At 39.0% G+C, this 20140-nt stretch overlaps 4 protein-coding genes across 4 annotated transcripts; all 4 read right to left on the bottom strand.

Annotated features, from left to right (window-relative positions):
- Window positions 1–1145: 1145 nt before the first annotated feature.
- Window positions 1146–3663, bottom strand: LOC133552439 (protocadherin beta-15-like). The gene has a single exon (XM_061899632.1). The coding sequence runs from the start codon at window positions 3639–3641 to the stop codon at window positions 1146–1148; it is 2496 nt and encodes an 831-aa protein (XP_061755616.1). The 5' UTR covers window positions 3642–3663.
- A 55-nt stretch (window positions 3664–3718) lies between these two features.
- LOC133552440 (protocadherin beta-15-like) lies at window positions 3719–8782 on the bottom strand. The gene is made up of 2 exons (XM_061899633.1): window positions 6262–8782; window positions 3719–3750 (listed from the first exon to the last, which is right to left on the bottom strand). Exons 1-2 carry the CDS (start codon window positions 8657–8659, stop codon window positions 3719–3721), a joined length of 2430 nt encoding a protein of 809 aa, XP_061755617.1. The 5' UTR covers window positions 8660–8782.
- A 2414-nt stretch (window positions 8783–11196) lies between these two features.
- LOC133552585 (protocadherin beta-15-like) lies at window positions 11197–13791 on the bottom strand. Its single transcript, XM_061899854.1, has one exon. It carries the CDS (start codon window positions 13710–13712, stop codon window positions 11268–11270), a length of 2445 nt encoding a protein of 814 aa, XP_061755838.1. The 5' UTR covers window positions 13713–13791; the 3' UTR covers window positions 11197–11267.
- A 2438-nt stretch (window positions 13792–16229) lies between these two features.
- On the bottom strand, window positions 16230–19112 carry LOC133552584 (protocadherin beta-15-like). Its single transcript, XM_061899853.1, has one exon. The coding sequence runs from the start codon at window positions 18996–18998 to the stop codon at window positions 16554–16556; it is 2445 nt and encodes an 814-aa protein (XP_061755837.1). The 5' UTR covers window positions 18999–19112; the 3' UTR covers window positions 16230–16553.
- Between the last annotated feature and the right edge of the window lie 1028 nt (window positions 19113–20140).

Genomic DNA, 20140 nt, shown 5'->3' on the forward strand with positions numbered 1-20140 from the left:
CATTGTATTATTATTAAGATACAATAATGAGAGAATATATATTTTTATCTATTGTCCGCTTTTATTAAATATTTTATGTTCCAGTTGTTCTATTTGCTGCAATTCAACCTAGTTTTTGCAAATGAGTGAGACATAAATACATGCTTAATATTCAAAATGAGGAACACATATACAATGACATTAAATCACCTTTTACAACTGATAAAACATTACACAAATATCATGTTATCTCATTGTTGTACAACAAGAGACTGCAGTTCTCCTGTTTCAATGAAAAACTATTGTATGTTCAAATGTTTGATGTTATTGCATAATATGAATAAAAAATAATATATTTATCAGGGGAAAACAGAGTTTTGACGAAAACATTTTTTAATGTAGAGCAACAAAATGTTTATTAGAAAATGTGTATCTTATTCTCAAACTTAACAGAATGCTTACGTCGGACGGATTAAACATTTTTAGGCGGTCACATTGTGCTGGCTTCCTTATTCAAGTCTCAAATTGAAAATTTGGACCTTCAACGTAACATGTTCTTCCAAAATTTTAAAAAGCAGGCATGTGTGTCAGTGTTACAAAGACACGAGGGGAACAATATGACATAATTACAGTGAAGGAAAGGCAAGATTATTAGAAAGTTACTTTAAAAATAACAAAGAACCATAGTGAGTTGCAGGGCCAATTATTGAAATATACACTGTTTCCCACCGGTTGAAAAGCACAAAAAGAGAAATTCGCACACCGAAAGTCCCAATTGAACAAGGACAGCAAATTTGATGCAATTTCTCCTCAAACAACTTTGAAGGGGGAAACTACATGAAATAAAGCACTCAGTTCTACAAGAATGAACTAATGGAGCCACATGCCTTTACAAACAAATATATGGCATATAGGCCTTATTTACAACAATTTAGGCTTGAAAAACAAAGCAAAGCCAACCTGTGTTAAACATCTGTAACAAGCAAACTCAGACAAAAGGGAATATACGAAACATGTTGACAGAACGATCAAAGTCAGAGATTAATAGTATCTACCTCAGTCCCTAAATTGGATTGGACTACAACTGGCTGAGCTGGACCAATCATTTTACAGTGAAGATGTTGATGAAAGGGAAAATGGAAAGTGGTTAAGTTGCGGTTCATATCTTATAGAGAAAATAATGTATTTGTTGAAGTAAACCAACTAATGAATACGAAAAGGGTTTGTATAAAACAGCATTGATGCTCAAAGTGAGAAAAGTTACCTACCTCTAAAGGGTCAAATGAATCATGAAGCTCATCCACAAAGTCAGAAGGACTTTTCCTCAGAGTCTGGTCAGCAGGCAGCGTGTTGTCATTGTAAGAAGACACAAACTTAAAGTCACTGGTTCTAGAACCTGTTGTCAAGTAGGCGTCATAGTTGTAGGTGCTGCGTAAAGTTCCTGTGCCGTCAACATCTGCGTAATTAGGAGGCAGATACGCGCTGGGGATGGCAACTGCTCCATCAAACAACAGTCTGGGCTTTCTCCTGCGACAAAACCTCACACCCAGGACGATGATGATGAAGGTCAGAAAGAAGGTGGACACAGACACCAGCGCGATGATCAGATAAGACGTCAGTTTGGAATTCTTCTCCTCATAAGAAATGTCCTTCAGTTCTGGCACCTCAGCCAAGTTGTCAGAAATAAGTAAATACATGGAGCAGGTGGCAGAGAGAGGGGGCTGTCCGTTATCTTTCACTGCCACAATCAGGTTCTGTTTCATGCTGTCAGATTCAGAAATGTCCCGCTGGGTCCTGATCTCTCCACTGTGGAGACCGATGGTGAAAAGTCCCGGATCAGTGGACTTGACTATATGATAGGACAGCCAGGCGTTCTGTCCAGAGTCTGCGTCCACCGCTATCACTTTGGACACCACAGAGCCTCCGTGTGCAGCTTTGGGGACCAGCTCTGTCATGAAGGAGTTACCCTCTGGGGAGGGGTACAGTATCTGAGGAGAGTTGTCATTCACATCCGATATGAACACACTGACGCTCACGTTGCTGCTCAGTGGAGGAGAACCGTTGTCTCTGGCCATGACGTGGACTTTAAAACTCCTCAAGTGTTCATAATCAAATGACCTGACAGCGTTGATCACACCTGTGTCTCCGTTAACAGACACATAGGAGGACACCGGGGCACCGTTCACCTCAGCAGCTAACAGAGAATAAATCACGGTACCGTTCTGTCTCCAGTCGGGATCTCGAGCACTAACAGAACATAAAGTGGATCCAGCTTTGTTATTTTCACTCACATATGCACTGTAGGACTGTTCCTCGAACACAGGCGGGTTGTCGTTGATGTCTGCTACAGATAAGTGAAGACTTTTAGAGGAGGACAGAGGAGGAGAGCCCTCGTCAGTGGCACTGATTGTAATGTTGTAATCAGACACTAGTTCACGGTCCAGTTGTCCAGTAGTCACCAGAGAATAATAGTTTTTAATAGAAGGAACTAACTTAAAGGGGACATTTTGTTGAAGAGAACAGTGGACCTGTCCGTTCTTCTCAGAGTCTCTGTCCTGAACATTAATGATGCCCACCTCTGTACCAGGTGACACATTTTCTGGTACTGCACTAAACAATGACTTTAAATTGATCACAGGAGCGTTGTCATTTACATCTTTTATATTAATTATAACTTTTGTCTCAGTAGAAAGTCCATAACCATCTTTAGCTTCGACATACACTTCATGCGTTGATCCCTCTTCATAATCAATCTCGCCTGTAACAAATATTTCTCCGGTTTTATCATTGAGAGAAAATATATTTTTTGATTTATCAGACATTTTGCTGAACTCATATGTTACTTCGCCATTTACACCTTCGTCTGCGTCTGATGCACTCACAGTAATAACTGGTGTTTTAAGTGCGGCGTCTTCTTTGACGGATGATGTATAAACAGCCTGAGTAAAAACTGGGGCGTTGTCATTAGCATCAAGTACAATGATATGTATGACTACTGTACCAGATCTGGGAGGAGAACCACCATCCACTGCTGTAAGGAGCAATTTTAATTCCTGCTGTTCTTCTCTGTCTAATTCATTATCCAAAATCAGCTCACCGTATTTATTGCCGGAATTGGTTGTCTGAATATGAAACACAAAATTTGCATTTTTTTGTAAAATATAGCTTTGAACAGAATTTGTGCCGATATCTGCATCATTTGCTGCATTAAGGCGGTATTTAGCTCCTTTGTCGGCTGACTCACTAATTTCCAGCCTCACAACATTTTTAGGGAAAATTGGCGCATTGTCATTCACGTCCTGCACTTGCAGAGACAACCTGTGTAGTTCCAAAGGATTCTCCAGCAGCAGATCAAATCTTAGAACACAGGAAGGTTTTTCACCGCAATGCTCCTCTCGGTCGATCCTGTCAGCAACCATTAAATCTCCTGTCTGGAGGTTTATTCCGCAATACTGTTTGTCATTTCTTTCCATTTCGACACGAGGCTTGCGAGCAGACAGTTTCCCCACCTCCAATCCGAGATCCTTGGCGATATTTCCAATGATAGATCCACGTTTCAGCTCCTCTTGTACAGAATAGCTCAGGTCCCCGTGTGTACAATCGAGCAGAACAAAGAAAAAGATAAAGCTGCAGCTGTGAACCATGCGTCGTGTGTGCGCCATCCTCTGATATTAACGCACAAAATGCAACCTAGATCCAATTTTCAAAAGCTCATTCGACCATTAAAACCCCTTTTGCCTTAGTCCTCCTCCTTTAACGCTCTGAAGAACACTAGAATCCAACAATGAGTGTTGCACAGCACAAACAAAGCCTGCATGAATCTGCTGCTGGTCTCTACTGACACCATGTGTACTGTAAGAAAATTGCAGTTGTCATATATAGGCTGCATTGTATTATTATTAAGATACAATAATGAGAGAATATATATTTTTATCTATTGTCCGCTTTTACTAAATGTTTTATGTTCCAGTTGTTCTATTTGCTGCAATTCAACCTATTTTTTGCAAATGAGTGAGACATAAATACATGCTTAATATTCAAAATGAGGCAAAAATATACAATGACATTAAATCACCTTTTAAAAGTGATAAAACATTACACAATTATCATGTTATCTCATTGTTGTACAACAAGAGACTGCAGTTCTCCTTTTGCAATGAAAAACTCTTGTATGTTCAAATGTTTGATGTTATTGCATGATATGAAAAAAAAGTAATATATTTATCAAGGGAAAACCAAGTTTTAAGAAAATACATTTTTTAAGTAGAGCAACAAAATGTTTATTAGAAAATGTGTATCTTATTCTCAAACTTAACAGAATGCTTACGTCGGATGAATTGAACATTTTTAGGCGGTTACATTGTTTCAGCTTCCTTCTTTAAGTCTAAAATTGAATGATTTGGACCTTAAGCGAAACATGTTCTTCCAAAGTTTTAAAAAGCATACATGTGTGTCAGTGTTACAAAGACACGAGGGGAAAGATATGACATCATTTGTCACGTAGTGCACGCATGACGATGCACGTTTTGTCACCCCAAGATGCAAAATGGACCAATCGGATGAGAATTGCAGGTAAGAGCTTGATTTGATGTATAAAAATAAAATAATACTGGTACAAAAAGGTAAAAGAAAGCGTGTGCCTCAGCACGGGAAGCTAACGCTATACTTAGCAGTCAGTCAAGAGTCCAAAAATGACGTGCCAAGCGCACGGGAAGCTAAGGAACTACTTCGCAAAGGTACAAAGACTTTAGGAAATGCCAAAGTGACTGTTGCTTACCGCAAACAAAAGACCCAGGCTGAACAAAGGGAGAAGGCAGGCTTAAATACTGGCAGCAATCAGAAAAAGGGTGCGCGTCGAAAAAAAAAGTGGCAGGTAGAACAAACATGAAACCATGGAGACAAGATAAATAAGGAAGTGCCAAACCAGGGATCGGAAGAGTCCAAAAACAAACAAGAAAAACAAAATGACTCAAAAACCAAAATAATGTATGATCCGGGCGGACGATTTTATTATAATTACAGTGAAGGAAAAGCAAGTTTATTAGAAAGGTATTTTAAAAATAACAAAGAACCTCAGCGAGTTGCAGGGCCAATTATTGAAGTATACACTATTGAACCATATACAACACAAAGCTTAATACAAAAGACATTTTTTTTGGGAGGGGGGAAGTTTCCCAATTAGAGAAAAAAGGAAAACCAAGTCAATATTAAAAACATCTACCTCGTTAGTGGTTATATGAGGTGGAAGATAATACAATAACACAAGTTGCAACACAAAAGCGACATTGTGCGGATCCCATACATTTATGTATCTGTTTTTATTTAGAGTCATAATGGAGTTTACCCCAGCTGACTTGGTCAGAACAGATAACCTGAACAAGAACACCTATCAATACTCCATGTGACTTCATAAGACTAACATACACAGTCAGGTTATACCTGGGCAATATAGTTGTTGTTGTTGTTTTGTTACTGTAAGGCATATACGTTGTATAAAACATAACATCAAATAAATGGTTACATTTTACTCAATGTTTAAATGTTCATCCCTTTGGTGCAATATGAATTTGTACAGAACTGAATGTGTCATAGTAGAAAATTTGTAGTTTTCCAAAGCACACAGGAGTAAATAAGTCAGACTGCTGCATCCGTACGTTCCTTGCATTTTAACACTATATTTATGTGTGTGTCTTTTTGTTTTCTTACACTATTGTCCATGATGCACCCGTAGCTGTTTCCCAGCAGTTGAGAAGCGCAAAAAGAACAAAAAACAGGACCATTGAAAGTCCCAATTGAACAAGGACAGCGAGATTTGTTGCCACTTCTCCTCAAAAAACTTTGAAGGGGGAAACTACATGAAATAAAGCACTCAGTTCTGCGAGAATGTTCTAAAGGAGCCACATGCCTTTACAAACAAATATATGGCATATAGGCCTTATTTACAACAATTTAGGCTTGAAAAACAAAGCAAAGCCAACATGTGTTAAACATCTGTAAAAAGCAAACTCAGAAAAAAGGGAATATACGAAACATGTTGACAGAACCATCAAAGTCAGAGATTAATAGTATCTACCTCAGTCCCTAAATTGGATTGGACTACAACTGGCTGAGCTGGACCAACCATTTTACAGTGAAGATGTTGATGAAAGGGAAAATGGAAAGTGGTTCAGTTGCGGTTCATATCTTACAGAGAAAATAATGTATTTGTTGAAGTAAACCAACTAATGAATACGAAAAGGGTTTGTATAAAACAACATTTATACTCAAAGTGAGAAAAGTTACCTACCTCTAAAGGGTCAAATGAATCCTGAAGCTCATCAACAAAGTCAGAAGGACTTTTCCTCAGAGTCTGGTCAGCAGGCAGCGTGTTGTCATTGTAAGAAGACACAAACTTAAAGTCACTGGTTCTAGAACCTGTTGTCAAGTAGGCGTCATAGTTGTAGGTGCTGCGTAAAGTTCCTGTGCCGTCAACATCTGCGTAATTAGGAGGCAGATACGCGCTGGGGATGGCAACTGCTCCATCAAACAACAGTCTGGGCTTTCTCCTGCGACAAAACCTCACACCCAGGACGATGATGATGAAGGTCAGAAAGAAGGTGGACACAGACACCAGCGCGATGATCAGATAAGACGTCAGTTTGGAATTCTTCTCCTCATAAGAAATGTCCTTCAGTTCTGGCACCTCAGCCAAGTTGTCAGAAATAAGTAAATACATGGAGCAGGTGGCAGAGAGAGGGGGCTGTCCGTTATCTTTCACTGCCACAATCAGGTTCTGTTTCATGCTGTCAGATTCAGAAATGTCCCGCTGGGTCCTGATCTCTCCACTGTGGAGACCAATGGTGAAAAGTCCCGGATCAGTGGACTTGACTATATGATAGGACAGCCAGGCGTTCTGTCCAGAGTCTGCGTCCACCGCTATCACTTTGGACACCACAGAGCCTCCGTGTGCAGCTTTGGGGACCAGCTCTGTCATGAAGGAGTTACCCTCTGGGGAGGGGTACAGTATCTGAGGAGAGTTGTCATTCACATCCGATATGAACACACTGACGCTCACGTTGCTGCTCAGTGGAGGAGAACCGTTGTCTCTGGCCATGACGTGGAATTTAAAACTCCTCAAGTGTTCATAATCAAATGACCTGACAGCGTGGATCACACCTGTGTCTCCGTTAACAGACACATAGGAGGACACCGGGGCACCGTTCACCTCAGCGGCTAACAGAGAATAAATCACGGTACCGTTCTGTCTCCAGTCGGGGTCTCGAGCACTAACGGAACATAAAGTGGAGCCAGCTTTGTTATTTTCACTCACATATGCACTGTAGGACTGTTCCTCAAACACAGGTGGGTTGTCGTTGATGTCTGCTACAGATAAGTGGAGACTTTTAGTGGAGGACAGAGGAGGAGAGCCCTCGTCAGTGGCACTGATTGTAATGTTGTAATCAGACACTAGTTCACGGTCCAGTTGTCCAGTAGTCACCAGAGAATAATAGTTCTTAATAGAAGGAACTAACTTAAAGGGGACATTTTGTTGAATGGAGCAGCGGACCTGTCCGTTCTTCTCAGAGTCTCTGTCCTGAACATTAATGATGCCCACCTCTGTTTCAGGTGACACATTTTCAGGTACTGGATTAGAGAGTGACTTTAAATTGATCACAGGAGCGTTGTCATTTACATCAATTATATCAATTATTACTTTTGTCACAGTAGAAAGTCCATAACCATCTTTAGCTTCAACAAACACTTCATGCGTTGATCCCTCTTCATAATCAATCTTGCCTATAACAAATATTTCTCCGGTTTTATCATTGAGAGAAAACATAGTACGTGATTTATCAGACATTTTGCTGAACTGGTATGTTATTTCGCCATTTACACCTTCGTCTGCATCTGATGCACTCACAGTAATAACTGGTGTGTTTAGTGCGGCGTCTTCTTTGACGGATGATGTATAAACAGCCTGAGTAAAAACTGGGGCGTTGTCATTAGCATCAAGTACAATGATATGTATGACTACTGTACCAGATCTGGGAGGAGAACCACCATCCACTGCTGTAAGGAGTAATTTTAAATCCTGCTGTTCCTCTCTGTCTAATTCCTTATCCAAAATCAACTCACCGTATTCATTGCCAGAATTGGTCGCCTGAATACGAAACACAAAATTAGCATTTTGTTGTAGTATGTACCTTTGAACCGAATTTGTTCCAATATCTGCATCATTTGCTGCATTAAGGCGGTATTTAGCTCCTTTGATAGCTGACTCACGAATTTCCAGCCTCACAACATCATTAGGGAAAATCGGTGCATTGTCATTCACGTCCTGCACTTGCAGAGACAACCTGTGTAGTTCCAAAGGATTCTCCAGCAGCAGATCGAATCTTAGAACACAGGAAGGTTTTTCACCGCAATGCTCCTCTCGGTTGATCCTGTCAGCAACCATTAAATCTCCTGTCCGGAGGTTTATTCCGCAATACTGTTTGTCATTTCTTTCCATGTCGACACGAGGCTTGCGAACAGACAGTTTCCCCACCTCCAATCCGAGATCCTTGGCGATATTTCCAATGATAGATCCACGTTTCAGCTCCTCTTGTACAGAATAGCTCAGGTCCCCGTGTGTACAATCGAGCAGAACAAAGAAAAAGATGAAGCTGCAGCTGTGAACCATGCGTCGTGTGTGCGCCATCCTCTGATATTAACGCACAAAATGCAACACACTTCTAATTTTCAAAATCTCATTCGACCATTAAAAACCCCTTTTGCCTTAGTCCTCCTCCTTTAACGCTCTGAAGAAGACTAGAATCCAATAATGAGTGTTGCACAGCACAAACAAAGCCTGCATGAATCTGCTGCTGGTCTCTACTGACACCATGTGTACTGTAAGAAAATTGCAGTTGTCATATTTATGCTGCATTGTATTATTATTAAGATACAATAATGGGAGAATATAGTATTTTGTACAGCTATCGTCCGCTTTTGATAAATGATTTATGTTTCAGTCTTTCTCTTCACTACTTCTGACCATTATTTCGCAAATGTCCGAGACCTTAGGTAATTGTTTAATACTTAAAAACAGTTAAAACAAATATATACGCATTTTTAAAATCAGGTATTTAAAGAATTAAAACATTACACAAATATCATTTCATCTCACTGTTCTACATCAGTATACTACTAAAATATTCAGGCGGTCAAATCTTGCCAGCTTTCTTCTTAAAGCCTAAAATTTAATGATATGCATCTTTAGCTCAGAAATGTTCTCTTGAAAATGCATTTACAAACATATTCAAATAGTTCAGAAGTTTTACAACGCATACACATGTTTCAGTGTTACAAATTATTTAGGGGGAAGTTACGATATAATTATAGGAAGGAAAAGCCAGATAAAAACAAACTGACTTTAAAATTAATTAAAAAAAACAACAACAGCTGGTTTCAGCCCCAAAGCCAAATCAATGAAGTACACACTATTGATCCATATGTGACAGGAAGCTTTAAAAATAGGCTGTTTTTTTCTAAACTATCAGAGAAAAAAGGAAAACAAGGTCAATGTTAAAAAGATCTACATAGTCAGTGGCAAGAGCAGGTGCAAGATAAGAAAATAACACAATTTTCAACACAAAAGCGACATTTGAGGATTCCACACATGTATCTGTTTTCACTCAGAGTCATGATGGAGTCTATCCCAGGTGACTTGGTCAGAAAAGGTGGAACACCCTAAATAGATCACCGATAAATACTGCCAGATTACACATTACACCTGGGCAAATTAGTTTTTTATTTTTATTTTTTTTAACTGTAGACTTATAAGATTTATAAAACAGAACATTTAAAAAAAATACCAAATTTTATGAAATGTAATGTGTAAATGTTGGATGATTTGTATTGAAAGACACCGAATGTGTCATATTCACAATTTGGTAGTTTTCCAAAGGACTTGTGAGTAAAAACAGACTACTGCATGTTTGTGTTTCTTGCATTTTAACACAATATATATATACTTACATACAAGTTAAACATCTTCTGAAACATTTTGAATTAACGTTTTGTTTTGTGTGTTTTTGTTTTTTGTTTTTGTTACAGTATTTTTGCTTGCTGTCCATGATACACCCGTTACTGTTTCAAAACCAGTTCAAAAGAGCAAAAGGAAAAAATATGCACACTCAAAGTCTCAATTGAACAAGGACAGCGAGATCTGAAGCCAATTAGCCTCAAAAACCTTTAAAGGTGGAAACATCATCCTCCCTTTCGATAGCTGGTAGTCAGAAATAGAGTCCACTTGGTTAAGCTTCAGTTGATGATAACGATGTTACAATTTAAACATGACAATTGACATCTAAACTCAAAGTGTACAACCTGTTAAGAAACTAAAAAATAAAGTCCTACCAATGGATACATTGGTAGGAAAGTAGAAAATTGTAATTGTCTGATGTGCGATAATATATCATACCAACATCATTTGTAAATGTTTTGTCAAAAACAAATTGATTAGCAAAAACTATTTTGGTTAAGTCCAAACTTAATACATTTTCAGAAAATAAAGAGTAAATATACAATGAAAACTGGTAAACCGATTTTGAGTCAACTGAGTATATGCGTTTTTACTTTCATAAATATGATTTTTACAATTTAGTATATGCTTTCAGTGCCTGATTTTTCTTTTCTTTTTACAGATTCTCACTTCCCTCGGCCTTCAGAAGAAAATACACGGAACGAGTATTTGTGATTGCCACCGTATTATTTAAAACATTTAAAATAAAATTAAACAGTCCAACGATTGATACTGTAAAACATCCAAAAAACCTGCTTTCATTTTACAAACCCAATATTAATAAAACACATACATTGCAAAACAAATTAAATAAGTCGAAATGACTATTTCAGTAAGAATTAAATATAAAGATCAAAGGTGTCCACAATCATTGCATAAGCTGATAATTGAGAAAAAACCACAGAATTATGAAAGATATAAAGATCTTGATTAACAATGTTGATTGGCAAAGCAAAGCTTCAAAAAGTATGATGAAAATCAGAAATGTACAATCAGTTCTTCTCAAGTCACAACCGAATAAACGAAAGCGACCACAAAAACACAGCCAGTTAAAAAAGGTAATGAATGTGTGATTTTAGTCTTTTGTTTAGCTTTTCAGTATGTGTCATCTCAGAAAAATAAAATCTTGACACAAAATATGCATTAAGACATCAATAATATCCAACCATGATCACAATGTAGCTCAAGAAACTGCCATGATAATCAATATGTAAATACTGTCCTTCATAAACTATGAGTGCATTTACAAACATTTGTATTCAGGCATTGTCATAAATTCGCAAAAGGTTCCTACCTCCAAAGGGTCAAAAGAATCCTGAAGCTCATCAACAAAGTCAGATGGACTTTTCCTCAGAGTCTGGTCAGCAGGCAGCGTGTTGTCATTGTAAGAAGACACAAACTTAAAGTCACTGGTTCTAGAACCTGTTGTCAAGTAGGCGTCATAGTTGTAGGTGCTGCGTAAAGTTCCTGTGCCGTCAACATCTGCGTAATTAGGAGGCAGATACGCGCTGGGGATGGCAACTGCTCCATCAAACAACAGTCTGGGCTTTCTCCTGCGACAAAACCTCACACCCAGGACGATGATGATGAAGGTCAGAAAGAAGGTGGACACAGACACCAGCGCGATGATCAGATAAGACGTCAGTTTGGAATTCTTCTCCTCATAAGAAATGTCCTTCAGTTCTGGCACCTCAGCCAAGTTGTCAGAAATAAGTAAATACATGGAGCAGGTGGCAGAGAGAGGGGGCTGTCCGTTATCTTTCACTGCCACAATCAGGTTCTGTTTCATGCTGTCAGATTCAGAAATGTCCCGCTGGGTCCTGATCTCTCCACTGTGGAGACCGATGGTGAAAAGTCCCGGATCAGTGGACTTGACTATATGATAGGACAGCCAGGCGTTCTGTCCAGAGTCTGCGTCCACCGCTATCACTTTGGACACCACAGAGCCTCCGTGTGCAGCTTTGGGGACCAGCTCTGTCATGAAGGAGTTACCCTCTGGGGAGGGGTACAGTATCTGAGGAGAGTTGTCATTCACATCCGATATGAACACACTGACGCTCACGTTGCTGCTCAGCGGAGGAGAACCGTTGTCTCTGGCCATGACGTGGACTTTAAAACTCCTCAAGTGTTCATAATCAAATGACCTGACAGCGTGGATCACACCTGTGTCTCCGTTAACAGACACATAGGAGGACACCGGGGCACCGTTCACCTCAGCAGCTAACAAAGAATAAATCACGGTACCGTTCTGTCTCCAGTCGGGGTCTCGAGCACTAACAGAACATAAAGTGGATCCAGCTTTGTTATTTTCACTCACATATGCACTGTAGGACTGTTCCTCAAACACAGGTGGGTTGTCGTTGATGTCTGCTACAGATAAGTGAAGACTTTTAGATGAGGACAGAGGAGGAGAGCCCTCGTCAGTGGCACTGATTGTAATGTTGTAATCAGACACTAGTTCACGGTCCAGTTGTCCAGTAGTCACCAGAGAATAATAGTTTTTAATTGAAGGAACTAACTTAAAGGGGATATTTTGTTGAAGGGAGCAGCGGACCTGACCATTGTTCTCAGAGTCTCTGTCCTGAACATTAATGATGCCCACCTCTGTACCAGGTGACACATTCTCAGGTACTGGATTAGAGAGTGACTTTAAATTGATCACAGGAGCGTTGTCATTTACATCAATTATATCAATTACAACTTTTGTCACTGTAGAAAGTCCATAACCATCTTTAGCTTCAACAAACACTCCATGCGTTGATCCCTCTTCATAATCAATCTTGCCTATAACAAATATTTCTCCGGTTTTATCATTGAGAGAAAACATTGTACGTGATTTATCAGACATTTTGCTGAACTGGTATGTTATTTCGCCATTTACACCTTCGTCTGCATCTGATGCGCTCACAGTAATAACTGGTGTTTTAAGTGCGGCGTCTTCTTTGACAGATGATGTATAAACAGCCTGAGTAAAAACTGGGGCGTTGTCATTAGCATCAAGTACAATGATATGTATGACTACTGTACCAGATCTGGGAGGAGAACCACCATCCACTGCTGTAAGGAGCAATTTTAATTCCTGCTGTTCTTCTCTGTCTAATTCCTTATCCAAAATCAACTCACCGTATTCATTGCCAGAATTGGTCGCCTGAATACGAAACACAAAATTAGCATTTTGTTGTAGTATGTACCTTTGAACCAAATTTGTTCCGATATCTGCATCATTTGCTGCATTAAGGCGGTATTTAGCTCCTTTGACAGCTGACTCACTGATTTCCAGCCTCACAACATCATTAGGGAAAATCGGTGCATTGTCATTCACGTCCTGCACTTGCAGAGACAACCTGTGTAGTTCCAAAGGATTCTCCAGCAGCAGATCGAATCTTAGAACACAGGAAGGTTTTTCACCGCAATGCTCCTCTCGGTCGATCCTGTCAGCAACCATTAAATCTCCTGTCTGGAGGTTTATTCCGCAATACTGTTTGTCATTTCTTTCCATGTCGACACGAGGCTTGCGAGCAGACAGTTTCCCCACCTCCAATCCGAGATCCTTGGCGATATTTCCAATGATAGATCCACTTTTCAGCTCCTCTTGTACAGAATAGCTCAGGTCTCCGTGTGCGCAATCGAGCAGGACAAAGAAAAAGATGAAGCTGCAGCTGTGAACCACGCGTCGTGTGTGCGCCATCCTCTGATATTAACGCACAAAATGCAACACACTTCCAAATTTCAAAATCTCATTTGACCACTAAAAACCCCTTTTGCTTTAGTCCTCCTCCTTTAACGCTTTGAAGAAGACTAGAATCCAACAATGAGTGTTGCACAGCACAAACAAAGCCTGCATGAATCTGCTGCTGGTCTCTACTGACACCATGTGTACTGTAAGAAAATTGCAGTTGTCATATATATGCTGCATTGTATTATTATCAAGATACAATAATGAGAGAATATAGTTTTTTCGTACAGCTATCGTCCGCTTTTGATAAATGATTTGTGTTTCAGTCTTTCTCTTCACTACTTCTGACCATTATTCCGCAAATGTCCGAGACCTTAGGAAATTGTTTAATACTTAAAAACAGTTAAAACAAATATATACGCATTTTTAAAATCAGGTCTTTAAAGAATTAAAACATTACAAAAATATCATTTTATCTCACTGTTCTACATCAGTATACTACTAAAATATTCAGGTGGTTACATCTTGCCAGCTTTGTTCTTAAAGCCTAAAATTTAATGATCTGCATCTTTAGCTCAGAAACGTTCTCTTAAAAATGCATTTACAAACAAATTCAATTAATTCAGAAGTTTTACAACGCATACACACGTTTCAGTGTTACAAATTATTTAGGGGGAAGTTACGACATAATTATAGGAAGGAAAAGCCAGATAAAAACAAACTGACTTTAAAATTAATTAAAAAAAACAACAACAGCTGGTTTCAGCCCCAAAGCCAAATCAATGAAGTATACACTATTGATCCATATGTGACAGGAAGCTTTAAAAATAGGCTGTTTTTTTTTTTAAACCATCAGAGAAAAAAGGAAAAACAAGGTCAATGTTAAAAAGATCTACGTCGTTAGTGGTAAGAGCAGGTGCTAGATAAGAAAATAACACAATTTTCAACACAAAAGAGACATTTGAGGATTCCATACATGTATCTTGTTTCACTCAGAGTCATGATGGAGTCTATCCCAGGTGACTTGGTCAGAAAAGGTGGAACACCCTAAATAGATCACCAATAAATACTGCCAGATTACACATTACACCTGGGCAAATTAGTTTTTTATTTTTATTTTTTTTAACTGTAGACTTATAAGATTTATAAAACAGAACATTTAAAAAAAATACCAAATTTTATGAAATGTTATGTGTAAATGTTGGATGATTTGTATTGAACGACACCGAATGTGTCATATTCACAATTTGGTAGTTTTCCAAAGGACTTGTGAGTAAAAACAGACTACTGCATGTTTGTGTTTCTTGCATTTTAACACAATATATATATATTTACATACAAGTTAAACATCTTCTGAAACATTTTGAATTAACGTTTTGTTTTGTGTGTTTTTGTTTTTTGTTTTTGTTACAGTATTTTTGCTTGCTGTCCATGATACACCCGTTACTGTTTCAAAACCAGTTCAAAAGAGCAAAAGGAAAAAATATGCACACTCAAAGTCTCAATTGAACAAGGACAGCGAGATCTGAAGCCAATAAGCCTCAAAAACCTTTAAAGGTGGAAACATCATCCTCCCTTTTCGATAGCTGCTAGTCAGAAATAGAGTCCACTTGGTTAAGCTTCAGTTGATGATAACGATGTTACAATTTAAACATGACAATTGACATCTAAACTCAAAGTGTACAACATGTTAAGAAACTAAAAAATAAAGGCCTACCAATGGATACATTGGTAGGAAAGTAGAAAATTGTAATTGTCTGATGTGCGATAATATATCATAACAACATCATTTGTAAATATTTTGTCAAAAACAAATTGATCAGCAAAAATAATTTTAGTTAAGTCCAAACTTAATACATTTTCAGAAAACAAATAGTAAATATACAATGAAAACTGGTAAACCGATTATGAGTAAACTGAGTATATGCGTTTTTACTTTCATAAATATGATTTTTACAATTTAGTGTATGTTTTCAGTGCGTGATTTTTCTTTTCTTTTTACAGATTCTCACTTCCCTCGGCCTTCAGAAGAAAATACACGGAACGACTATTTGTGATTGCCACCGTATTATTTAAAACATTTAAAATACAATAAAACAGTCCAACGATTGATACTGTACAACATCCAAAAAACCTGCTTTCATTTTACAAACCCAATATTAATAAAACACATACATTGCAAAGCAAATTAAATAAGTCGAAACTTCCAAAGACATGCACCTGGGGATAGGTTGATTGGCAACACTAAATTGGCCCTAGTGTGTGAATGTGAGTGTGAATGTTGTCTGTCTATCTGTGTTGGCCCTGCGATGAGGTGGCGACCTGTCCAGGGTGTACCCCGCCTTCCGCCCGATTGTAGCTGAGATAGGCGCCAGCGCCCCCCGCGACCCCGGAAGGGAATAAGCGGTAGTAAATGGATGGATGGATGGATGGAAATGAATATTTCAGCAAGATTTAAATATGAATGTCAAAGGTGTCCACAATCATTGCTTAAGCTGATAATTGAGACAAGACCACAGAATTATAAAAGATATAAAGATCTTGATTAACAATGTTGATTGGCAAAGCAAAGCATCAAAAAGTATGATGAAAATCTGAAATGTACAATCAGTTCTTCTCAAGTCACAACCGACTATACAAAAGCGACCACACAAACACAGCCAGTTAAAAAAGGTAATGAATGTGTCATTTTAGTCTTTTTTTTAGCTTTTCAGTATGTGTCATCTCAGAAAAATCTTGACACAAAATATGCATTAAGACATCAATAATATCAAACCATGATCACAATATAGCTCAAGAAACTGCCATGATAATCAATATATAAATACTGTCCTTCATAAATAATGAGTGCATTTACAAACATTTGTATTCAGGCATTGTCATAAATTCGCAAAAGGGTCCTACCTCCAAAGGGTCGAAAGAATCCTGAAGATCATCAACAAAGTCAGAAGGACTTTTCCTCAGAGTCTGGTCAGCAGGCAGCGTGTTGTCATTGTAAGAAGACACAAACTTAAAGTCACTGGTTCTAGAACCTGTTGTCAAGTAGGCGTCATAGTTGTAGGTGCTGCGTAAAGTTCCTGTGCCGTCAACATCTGCGTAATTAGGAGGCAGATACGCGCTGGGGATGGCAACTGCTCCATCAAACAACAGTCTGGGCTTTCTCCTGCGACAAAACCTCACACCCAGGACGATGATGATGAAGGTCAGAAAGAAGGTGGACACAGACACCAGCGCGATGATCAGATAAGACGTCAGTTTGGAATTCTTCTCCTCATAAGAAATGTCCTTCAGTTCTGGCACCTCAGCCAAGTTGTCAGAAATAAGTAAATACATGGAGCAGGTGGCAGAGAGAGGGGGCTGTCCGTTATCTTTCACTGCCACAATCAGGTTCTGTTTCATGCTGTCGGATTCAGAAATGTCCCGCTGGGTCCTGATCTCTCCACTGTGGAGACCAATGGTGAAAAGTCCCGGATCAGTGGACTTGACTATATGATAGGACAGCCAGGCGTTCTGTCCAGAGTCTGCGTCCACCGCTATCACTTTGGACACCACAGAGCCTCCGTGTGCAGCTTTGGGGACCAGCTCTGTCATGAAGGAGTTACCCTCTGGGGAGGGGTACAGTATCTGAGGAGAGTTGTCATTCACATCCGATATGAACACACTGACGCTCACGTTGCTGCTCAGCGGAGGAGAACCGTTGTCTCTGGCCATGACGTGGACTTTAAAACTCCTCAAGTGTTCATAATCAAATGACCTGACAGCGTGGATCACACCTGTGTCTCCGTTAACAGACACATAGGAGGACACCGGGGCACCGTTCACCTCAGCAGCTAACAGAGAATAAATCACGGTACCGTTCTGTCTCCAGTCGGGGTCTCGAGCACTAACGGAACATAAAGTGGAGCCAGCTTTGTTATTTTCACTCACATATGCACTGTAGGACTGTTCCTCAAACACAGGTGGGTTGTCATTGATGTCTGCTACGGATAAGTGAAGACTTTTAGAGGAGGACAGAGGAGGAGAGCCCTCGTCAGTGGCACTGATTGTAATGTTGTAATCAGACACTAGTTCACGGTCCAGTTGTCCAGTAGTCACCAGAGAATAATAGTTTTTAATAGAAGGAACTAACTTAAAGGGGACATTTTGTTGAATGGAGCAGCGGACCTGTCCGTTCTTCTCAGAGTCTCTGTCCTGAACATTAATGATGCCCACCTCTGTACCAAGTGACACATTTTCAGGTACTGGATTAGAGAGTGACTTTAAATTGATCACAGGAGCGTTGTCATTTACATCAATTATAACAATTACTACTTTTGTCACACTAGAAAGTCCATAACCATCTTTAGCTTCAACATACACTTCGTGCGTCGAATCCTCTTCATAATCCATCTTGCCTATCACAAATATTTCTCCGGTTTTATCATTGAGAGAAAAAATATTTCTTGATTTATCAGACATTCTGCTGAACTCGTATGTTATTTCACCATTTACACCTTCGTCTGCATCTGATGCGCTCACAGTAATAACTGGTGTTTTAAGTGCGGCGTCTTCTTTGACAGATGATGTATAAACAGCCTGAGTAAAAACTGGGGCGTTGTCATTAGCATCAAGTACAATGATATGTATGACTACTGTACCAGATCTGGGAGGAGAACCACCATCCACTGCTGTAAGGAGTAATTTTAATTCCTGCTGTTCTTCTCTGTCTAATTCCTTATCCAAAATCAGCTCACCATATTCACCGCCCGAATTGGTTGTCTGAATATGGAACACAAAATTAGTATTTCGTTGTAAAATATAGCTTTGAACCGAATTTGTTCCGATATCTGCATCATGTGCTGCATTAAGGCGGTATTTAGCTCCTTTGGCAGCTGACTCACGGATTTCCAGCCTCACAACATCTTTCGGGAAAATCGGTGCATTGTCATTCACGTCCTGCACTTGCAGAGACAACCTGTGTAGTTCCAAAGGATTCTCCAGCAGCAGATCGAATCTTAGAACACAGGAAGGTTTTTCACCGCAATGCTCCTCTCGGTCGATCCTGTCAGCAACCATTAAATCTCCTGTCTGGAGGTTTATTCCGCAATACTGTTTGTCATTTCTTTCCATGTCAACACGAGGCTTGCGAGCAGACATTTTCCCCACCTCCAATCCGAGATCCTTGGCGATATTTCCAATGATAGATCCACGTTTCAGCTCCTCTTGTACAGAATAGCTCAGGTCTCCGTGTGCGCAATCGAGCAGGACAAAGAAAAAGATGAAGCTGCAGCTGTGAACCATGCGTCGTGTGTGCGCCATCCTCTGATATTAACGCACAAAATGCAACACACTTCCAATTTTCAAAATCTCATTCGACCATTAAAAACCCCTTTTGCCTTAGTCCTCCTCCTTTAACGCTCTGAAGAAGACTAGAATCCAACAATGAGTGTTGCACAGCACAAACAAAGCCTGCATGAATCTGTTGCTGGTCTCTACTGACACCATGTGTACTGTAAGAAAATTGCAGTTGTCATATATATGCTGCATTGTATTATTATTAAGATAAAATAATGGGAGAATATAGTTTTTTGTACAACTATCGTCCGCTTTTGATGAATGATTTATGTTTCAGTCTTTCCCTTCACTACTTCTGACCATTATTCCGCAAATGTCCGAGACCTTAGGTAATTGTTTAATACTTAAAAACAGTTAAAACAAATATATACGCATTTTTAAAATCAGGTCTTTAAAGATTTAAAACATTACACAAATATCATTTCATCTCACTGTTCTACATCAGTATACTACTAAAATATTCAGGCGGTTACATCTTGCCAGCTTTCTTCTTAAAGCCTAAAATTTAATGATCTGCATCTTTAGCTCAGAAATGTTCTCTTAAAAATGCATTTACAAACAAATTCAATTAATTCAGAAGTTTTACAAAGCATACACACGTTTCAGTGTTACAAATTATTTAGGGGGAAGTTACGATATAATTATAGGAAGGAAAAGCCAGATAAAAACAAACTGACTTTATAATTAATTAAAAAAAAACAACAACAGCTGGTTTCAGCCCCAAAGTCAAATCAATGAAGTATACACTATTGATCCATATGTGACAGGAAGTTTTATAAATAGGCTGTTTTTCTTTAAAACTATCAGAGAAAAAAGGAAAACAAGGTCAATGTTAAAAAGATCTACATCGTTAGTGGTAGAGCAGGTGCAAGATAAGAAAATATCACCATTTTCAACACAAAAGCGACATTTGAGGATTCCATACATGTATCTGTTTTCACTCAGAGTCATGATGGAGTCTATCCCAGGTGACTTGGTCAGAAAAGGTGGAACACCCTAAATAGATCACCGATAAATACTGCCAGATTACACATTACACCTGGGCAAATTAGTTTTTTATTTTAATTTTTTTACCTTTCGACTTATAAGATTTATAAAATAGAAAA

The sequence above is a fragment of the Nerophis ophidion genome, linkage group LG05 (assembly GCF_033978795.1).
Source record: "Nerophis ophidion isolate RoL-2023_Sa linkage group LG05, RoL_Noph_v1.0, whole genome shotgun sequence".
NCBI classification, from domain to species: domain Eukaryota; kingdom Metazoa; phylum Chordata; class Actinopteri; order Syngnathiformes; family Syngnathidae; genus Nerophis; species Nerophis ophidion.